The sequence below is a fragment of the Embiotoca jacksoni genome, unplaced genomic scaffold, assembly GCF_022577435.1.
Source record: "Embiotoca jacksoni isolate LCO1_2020_lvr unplaced genomic scaffold, fEmbJac1.0.p SCAF_3, whole genome shotgun sequence".
Taxonomy (NCBI): domain Eukaryota; kingdom Metazoa; phylum Chordata; class Actinopteri; family Embiotocidae; genus Embiotoca; species Embiotoca jacksoni.
Window position 1 is genome coordinate 16,714,219 of NW_027185381.1, and position 8,497 is coordinate 16,722,715.

General features: G+C 45.0%; 1 protein-coding gene across 1 annotated transcript; it reads right to left on the minus strand.

Annotated features, from left to right (window-relative positions):
• Nucleotides 1-1,223: 1,223 nt before the first annotated feature.
• lrrc4.2 (leucine rich repeat containing 4.2) lies at nt 1,224-8,245 on the minus strand. The gene is made up of 2 exons (XM_069162381.1): nt 6,882-8,245; nt 1,224-6,732 (listed from the first exon to the last, which is right to left on the minus strand). The coding sequence occupies exon 2, from the start codon at nt 6,609-6,611 to the stop codon at nt 4,611-4,613; it is 2,001 nt and encodes a 666-aa protein (XP_069018482.1). The 5' UTR covers nt 6,612-6,732; nt 6,882-8,245; the 3' UTR covers nt 1,224-4,610.
• Between the last annotated feature and the right edge of the window lie 252 nt (nt 8,246-8,497).

The following is an 8,497-nucleotide window of genomic DNA, read 5'->3' on the forward strand; positions in this document are numbered from 1 at the left end:
CAGTGGAGAAACTGTGACAGAATTTCTGCCACCTGACCAACACCTCTTACTGCGAGAGACTTCATTAACAGATATGGATCTAGAGGCTCAGGGACTTGTTCCCAACAAACCCTTAACCTCATAGAACGGCAGCCGTAGAGCCTTATCCCAGTCCTTTTCCTGTTGTTTCTCTGCAGATCTTATCAAGCTGAAGTGAGACAAACTATATGGTGGCAGCTTAGCCATTCTTTTCACCTCTTCCATCCCCTGCCAATAGGGATACCGTGAGCCTCTGACACACTGCTTACTTCAGAAAGATGAATCACGTCTTTGGCTGAAGCTTTATCAGTAACCCATTGGCTGAAAATCAATAGGAGGGGAAAAAACAGGTGGGCATTAGCGAGCGTGCTCCAAAGGGCCATGCAAAGCTGTGTGTCAAACAGATAACAAGAGAAATAGAGGTGGGGGAAGACGCCGCCTTAAAACACAACCTGTCCGTGCTGTAATGAGGGGGTTTCAGTGAGTGGTTTCAAGTCAATTAGCGTGCGGTAGAGGGTGAGGACGAAGAAAGGGAGACGGCAGCAGTTATGATAAGACATCTTCACAGCTCATCTGCAGCAAGGCAACATACAGCCAAAGCATACGACTGACTCAGCTGCAAGAGATAAGAATGCAGCCACCCCAGAGAAAAGATTCATATTAACCCGACTGATGTTGTCAGGGCCGGTCTATTGTCTGGGTCCTTGTTTTCAGCGGTTAACACATTGGACGGTCCACCCCTCAGCCTCTCACCCTCGACACTGGTGAATTGACTGAATGGTTGACAGTATGTTAATTCCAGACTTTCTTCCCCTTTTGCTGCTACCAATGAAGAGGAGGAGGAGGAGGAAGAAAGGAAGTGGTTGTCAGTGTTTGTATGTGGCTGGTTATCAAGCACATTAAAGGCTTTATAAACAGCCAGTAGCCTCTTATGAAGCCGCTTGCACGGCCAGAGCCACGCTGTGCTGGGGAAATAATAAGAGTCTGTTCTTTTCCAACCCACACATACTGTAACAACCAAGAACATTCTGTTTTGCCAAAGCAAAGAGCAGCCATCACATTCTGTTGGTGGCTGAATATTCAGTAGTGTGTCGCTCTCACATTTTCTTAAGGAAAACGAGGAAACACTTGAGTTCCATCTGCTTGCTGAGGCCTACCTGTACTCACACAGTGGTGTGCTGCCAGAAAACACTCTCAGCCATCCATTTAAAGCTTCGGAAACCGCCAAAATAATTGGAGGTATTTAATTTATGCTTGCAATATGTTCTGTACCTTAATGTATTCACAGTATTTAAACAATACATTTATTTAAAAAAAAAATGGACACAAACTCCTGAGAAAACGGACTCTCTCTCACTCAACCTCTATTCAAGAGTGACATAGTTGCTGTTCCTGTTTTGTTTTACTGCTCTGGAAGTGTATCTATTGTAATGCAGTTCATTGTGGTGTGGATTTTGGAGAAAAGAAACATGTAGGCTATACGTAAAGTAGCATTTCAGTCAGTAACTCACAACACATTACTGTCTCTTGATGTTACAGTCTGTCCAGCTTGGAGGTTTTAAATGAAGCCTTGGTGTTCCTGTCAACTCATCAGGCTCCATAATTATCACTTTAATTTCCTCTTTATCCACAAATAGCCTCAGCAGGAGCACTGTTGTCGTGCAAAATTAAACTTTTTAAAGGACCAGTAACCTGCAGGTTGGAATAGCATATGTCAAAATCAGTACAAAATAAGAAGGACTAATGAGTGGTTGTATGAAGGGAGACAGTATAATTATATAATATAATTAATAATAATAATAATAATAATAATAATGTGTAAGACATTTCAGTCACTACAGACACTTAATTATGGCAGGGGGCCTTTTAGCTGCTTGATGTTAAGATCATTCAGATTGCTCAGAAATGCACTGACACACACAGCAACTGCACAAAATAAATAATACAAATCTGTGTGCTTTCCCATTGTTAGGTGGTATACAATCCCTCCAGGAAATCGCGATCTTGCGATTGCAATAATTAACACAAGTTCAAGCAAACTGCGGAATTTTTTTAAATTTCTGCGATTTTTTTTTTCTGCGAAAAATGTAGTCAGCAGAAGCTGCGCTGAAAGTATTAGGGTATAAAGTAAGTCTTTTCAGACAAAACTCGCTTTATTCACACAAATAACTCCTCATTTACAATCATTACGGCTCTCCTCCTCTCATCTCCTCACCAAAACAAACTGTGCACGGGAGGAAACCAGAACAGCAGAAGAAATGGAAGTGGCAGGGTTTGCAGAGATGTGGTTTTCACAATAAATGTTTCTAATGAAATGCTTATTATCAATGGAAGTGATTACATATTACTGTATGCTACAGGAAATTTATACACGCGTCAAGCTGTAAGAGACCACACTTTGTTTTTGTGTTTTTGAATTAACATGAATTAAACGGCATCTAAAGCTCTTATTTTGACAGCTGATGTAGTCATATTCTATATTACAGTCACAGCCTATCTGTTCTGTATAGTTGCGTCACTTTTATGATTTTTTTTTTTTTTTTTGTGTGTAACTTTTAGCCCCATGGTTCTCTAAGTTCAATAAATAAATAAATAAAAAAAGATTAGAACGAAAATATTTCTGTGATGTGCAGCATGATTATTATCACAGGAAGTGATTATTATTATATTATTTATTCCTTTATCAGGTAGTGTTATAAAAATATCATTTTTCTTTCTGAACTTGCAATTTTTTCAAATTGCCGCAATTTTACACAGACAACTCACTTGCGCAATTTTTGAGAAAATCCCCCGCAAAATCAAACATTTTTGATCGCAACAATCACAAAAAAAATTTGGCGAAATCCTGGAGGGACTGGGTATATTAAGATTGGATTCTAGTACTTGCTTTTTTTGAAGTAGGTTTGTGTTGTACCTCATATGTTGAATCCCAGTTTTTTGTCTTCTGTTACAAACACAACATATGCTTTTTTTCCCCCTTGATAAATGTCAGATTCAGATAAAAACTACAACCTGCAAATGAATGCGGAAGGAAAAGAAACCCACAAACTGTAGAACTGTGGGATACATGTATTTTTCCCCTTCACAGTCACTGAGAAATCAATGTTGAAAACTAAGCTGAGGCATCAAAGACCAACAGCCTGTCTGACCTGCATAGAGCCCCACTGTGGGGTATAATGCAGCATTGTACACCAGTTACTTAAAGACCCATTCATGCAGACACTAAGTAAATGCATAGGACCGTAAGATGGGGGTTTGGGGTAGGATACGATTTACAATACTGCCTCCAGCCTTTACGATTAAACAACTTACACACACAAATGGAAATATATTCAGGGAGAAGAAAAAACATCAGATGAAAGTTTTTCTGATTAGAGAAATACAAACCAAAGGTTTTTTATTTTTTATAGCCTCCTTTGTCTCTCCATAAAAATAGTGTTGCTAAAAATAAAATGTTAAAAGAAAAAAGAAACACAAAGTAATGTTTCAATGTAGTCCATGGAAAAGCCCCGGTGTCGGACATTCATTTTGTTTCAATCCTGTGTTTTTCTCCAAAAGCAGAACGGTCAGCAAAGCTCTGTATCACTGCACCACATGTCTGTTCCCTTGAAAAATTAGCATCGGAATGAGCCCTTGCAGAGACAAGTCAGGCAACTGCTGTAATGCATTACTAAATTAGCCCTAAACACTACACAAGCCATTAAGAAGCATGTCAAAACCTAAGGGAACAACAAAAAAAAAACAATACAAATGCAACCAATAACAGAACAACCTATTTGCAACAACTGTTATTAGCCTGCATTCCACCTTTGCCAGTTGAACCAATGGGGAATCATGTGCACACTAAATAAACATGTTTAGATACGCTACAACTAAGAAGCACTGGCACTGTCAAATAAACGCAGTTTAGCTCCAGCAAACAGAGGGTTAAACCTTAGCTGCAGAAATTCACTGCAGTCCAAAAGCATTTGGCTGATAGCTACTGAACAGCACAATCTATCTGTGCCATTATGCTGCTTATTGGACAAATGTTTGTATCTATCTAGATTTTGCTTCTGTGTCTTTTTGTGTTCCTTAGTCTGGAAATACCATTTTATTGCATATAATATTTGGCACAGTAAAAACTGTAGCTTACATTTGGGGTTGTATTTAGAAACTGGTGCCTTTTTATAAAGAGTTTTTTTTACTGCCTCTTAAATATGGTCAAAAAACAAACTAAATTCCTTTTATCCTACAGTAGACAGTATCACCTTCTATTTTCAGTCAAAAAAGCAATTCATTATCTTTGTCTTTTTTAAATAGAAGTCACCAGTTATTAGAAAATAGTTTGAAATTGCTTTCTTTTCTAATATAATCTGTATGTCTCACCACTGCCTGACGGTATTTTCATTTATATATATATTTGTATTTTTTCATATTTATATACTTATGTATAGGCATGTACAATAAACAAAAAACTGTCTCTGTTTTGCACTTCTGTACAAAAGAAAGTTACCGTTTTGTTCTTTGTGCATTCTATTGCATGGACTGATGAGCAGTGAGGAGAGGAGAGGTTTGGGCAGAGTCAGAGATAGATCCATAGGGAGCATTACTCAGATTTGGGTCTCTTGAACCTTCTCCTTGCCGTGAGTAGTCTTAATGACGTAGGGATCAGCAATGGTGCTGATGTGGCTGTGATGCTGTCTGACAGAGCGATGAAGAGAGTTGTTCTGGGTCCAGTGGGCTCCGTAGCCCCCTGAGCGAGATGCGGAGGAGGAGGACACGTACCCAGGCTTAAAGGTGTTGCTGTTGTGTTCCACTAGTGTAGGCAGTACCAACCCTGTGTCATCAGAGCCGCTAGATCCGGATGTGGGCGGCGGAACAGGAGGAACTTCTTCCTCCATCTGTATGATTTCTATGGTCCTGGCTGCTGCCACCGTGCTCCTCTGTTGATGCCTCTTGCGCAACTTATAGAAAGCTATCAACATGGCAGCTGCCAGCAAGGTGACAGCAACAAAACAGCCAATGATGATTTTGGTGGTTTTCATCACTTCGTCCAGGCTGGCAGCTGGCCCACTAGGGACTCTGGCAGTGGGAATTGACACCTGCCTTGGAGTCTGAGTGTTTTGGAACAGGACAGTAGGGGTGGAGATAAAGACAGGTTGAAAGACGGAGGGCGAGGCAGGGACGGTAGGCTTGGGTTTCGGGGTCTCCTCCACTGTGGGCTCCAAAACTTCCACTGTAACGGTGGTGAAGTAGGACAGATTAGATGTGTTGAGTTCAGCATTGCTGACGTTTAGGTAGGCCGAGGCATTGGAATTTCCTGCCATGTTGCTCACCATGCAGGTGTAGACCCCCGTGTCTGATGGGAGAACATTGGAGAAGTTGAGCGTGCCGTCGTTGAGGACAGATATCCTCGGGTGAGTTGAGCCGTGGGTCAACACAGTCCCATTCGGGAGAAGCCATCGGACCGAGCTCATGGCAGCGGTGCGGCACTTCAGTTCTGCCACCCTCGCTGCCGAAATGTTCAGATCTCTCGGAGCATCAAGTATGAATGGTGCCGAACACTGAAAGGTGGTCTGATCAACCTCCACCAGGTATCGTCCTCTCATGTGGAGTGGGGTGTGGCAGCGTCCACAGCAGGTGGAATTTGTGGGAATGTATTCTCTGAGCCACCAGGAGAGCCACACTACATCACAGTCGCATCGCCAAGGGTTGTGGTGTAGGTGTAGCTCCACCAGGTACTGCAGTGGGGTGAAGAGGTTATGGGGCAGGGACGACAGGTTATTATGGGCTAAATTGAGCTCCACCAAGGCTGTGATGTCATCAAACGCATTCCTCTCTATGGTAGTGATGGCTGAGTTCATAATCCACAGTTTACGTAAATTCTTGAGCCCACGGAAGGAAACGGGCTTCAGTTCAGGGAAAACATTCTCGGATATCTCTAACTCCTCCAATCCCACCAGAGGCAGAAGATGAGGAAATTCCCTCAGGTTGCACATCCCCAAGTTCAGGTACTTAAGGTTATGAAGGCCCTCAAACGCCCCATCAGAGATGTACTCCAATTTCCTCAGCTCTCCCAGGTCCAGTCTCATGAGTGAGGGGACACGGTTGAAGGCGTAAGAGGGGATGCTCTCAATGGGATTGTTTCGGAGCCACAATTCTCTCAACTTTGACAGGTATTCAAAAGCTCCACTGGGTATGACTGTTAGTCGGTTGTCAAACAGCTCCAGGGTGTTGAGACTGGTCAGGCCATTGAAGGCCCCCACTTCAATCTGCCTGATAGCATTCCTGCCCAACTGTAGCACCTCCAGGTGATGCAGGTGTCTGAAGGTGTCTGCCTGTATAGTCTCTATGCTGTTTTCCATAAGGTTCAAGTACCTGGTGTTGGTTGGGATGTTCGGAGGAACCCTGATCAGACCTCTGCGGGTACACACCACCTTGCTGAGCTGGTTAGTGCAGGAGCACACACCTGGACAGCTCTGGGGGTTAGCTGAGCCCATCTCAGGGCCCGTGGACTGGCACATACTGAGAGCAGGCACCATGAGAGAGAGCAAGGCGAGCAGGGCTGCGTTCCAGGTAGGCTGCACACTAACCTGGCCCAGAGGACTCATGGTGTGGAGGGCTCATTATTCTGCATGGTGGGGGGAGATGGCACACACCAAAGGACAGACCACCCTAGCCTGGCTGGAGCAACTCAAGGCTCCCAACTTCCATCGACAGTGCAGGGAGATGCTACATCAAAATTGTAGTGTAAGCGAAGGAAGGGGAAAAAAGAGGGACAGACAGGGAGACAGAGTGAGAGAGATTAATACAAGAAGTAGCAGAGAGGAAGCAGTGAAGCAGTTTAAGAAAACGGTTGAGTAAGAGTGTCAGTGACGTACCTCATTAGTTTGAAAGTGCTCCTTTTTGCCTCTTTCCAAATGTTAAAAGCAACAGTCAAGCATCGCACTCATTTATAACTCCTCTCCGTGGACTGACATGAGACAGACGTTTTCTTGTTTTCCCTTTTTGGAAAAAGTGATGTGGCCCTCTGTGAGCCAAAGGTACAAAATGGCTCCTGATATTAAAGACCGAGAGCAGCATGAAAAACACTCACAGGCAGAGGTAAGGCCATGAAGGCTTAGCAGGTGCCTGGATCCCTCCTGCCCTCACTAACTGCCCCCCTGCCAGGCTGCAGACTCCAAAATGCAGCTCCACTGTGGATAAATCACAACGCTCCATAACACAGTTCAACACCACAGAGGAGGAGAGAAGAAGTGGAAGTGACCAACTGAAACAAGTCAAAAAAAAAAATCCCCTGTTCTGTCGGCTCCTGATGCATGTGTTGGCTCGTCGACTGGTCGCCTGTTTGGGTGAGAGACCTCCCTCACTGTGACTTTGCCAAGGGCTTGTCGGTCGCTGATTAGCCCTGTTGTGACAGAGACTGAGAGACAGAAAAAGGCTAAAGAACTCCGGGCACAGTCATCCCCTCCTCTCCTCTCCTCTCCTCCTCTGTGCTCCTCTCGATTCCTCCCAAACGTTGGGCTGGCCCTGGTCAGAGCAGCTGCAGGCTGCCGTGTGCACAGTTAGCAGTAATCCATCTATTCCTCCTGGGGGGGGGGGGAGTTAGGGGTGGTGGAAGAGATGGTGGCGCTGTGTGGGGGGTGGAGGAGGGGATGCGCTGCGCTGTTGGAGCTTCGCAAAAGGCTGTTGGGAAGGGAGAGGGAGAGCGCGCACTCCTGTCCTCTTCTGCAATGAGAGAAAAAAGAGAGAGGATGACGCTGGGAGGATGTGTGTGGAAGTGAGCTCCGTATCTGTATCCATAAGCAGAGCAAGACGTTGGAGATTTCTTCTCTCCGCGCTCGCTGTTTGTCCCCCGGGCTGTCTCCTGCAGTGTCCTCCTGCTCCCTTGTTTGTTAGTTTTCTCTCCAGGGCTGAGGTAGTAAGTTGTGGCAGTTAGCCATGTGTGTGGCTGTCAGACTTGCGGCTGGCTGGTGGACTACTGCAGTAGCCAGAGTAGAACAGAGAAAGAGAGAGAGAGAGAGAGAGGCGAGGGAGGGAAAGAGAGACCCTGAAAGAGAAGGAGAGAGAGAGAGCGAGAGAGCGAGAGAGAGAGAGAGAGAGAGAGAGAGAGAGAGAACCACTGACAGATCGAGAGCAAGAGAAAGACAGAGTGTGTGAGAGAGAGATGGAGAGGCATGCAAGCAGTCTTAACAGGCAGCCCACCGTCACCGAAACAGCAGGAGCGGCATTCTAATCCACATCTCCTCTTCTTGTTTATTCTCCAATCTCTCTCTTTTCTCTATTACCCCCCCCCCCCCCTCCGATGTGTGTCGGTGTTGCAGGCGGCTAAGATGCTCGCTCTGCCCCCTCCCTTTGTCCTTCAGTGGGAACGTGAATGTACTGCTGACGCACTCCTCTCAGCTGCTCAGCCAGCCTCAGAGCAGTGCATTGGTTTGATGCAGTGTTCCTGTGTATTAACACATTCAACCTCCCCCCTCCTCCCCCCTCCTCCCCC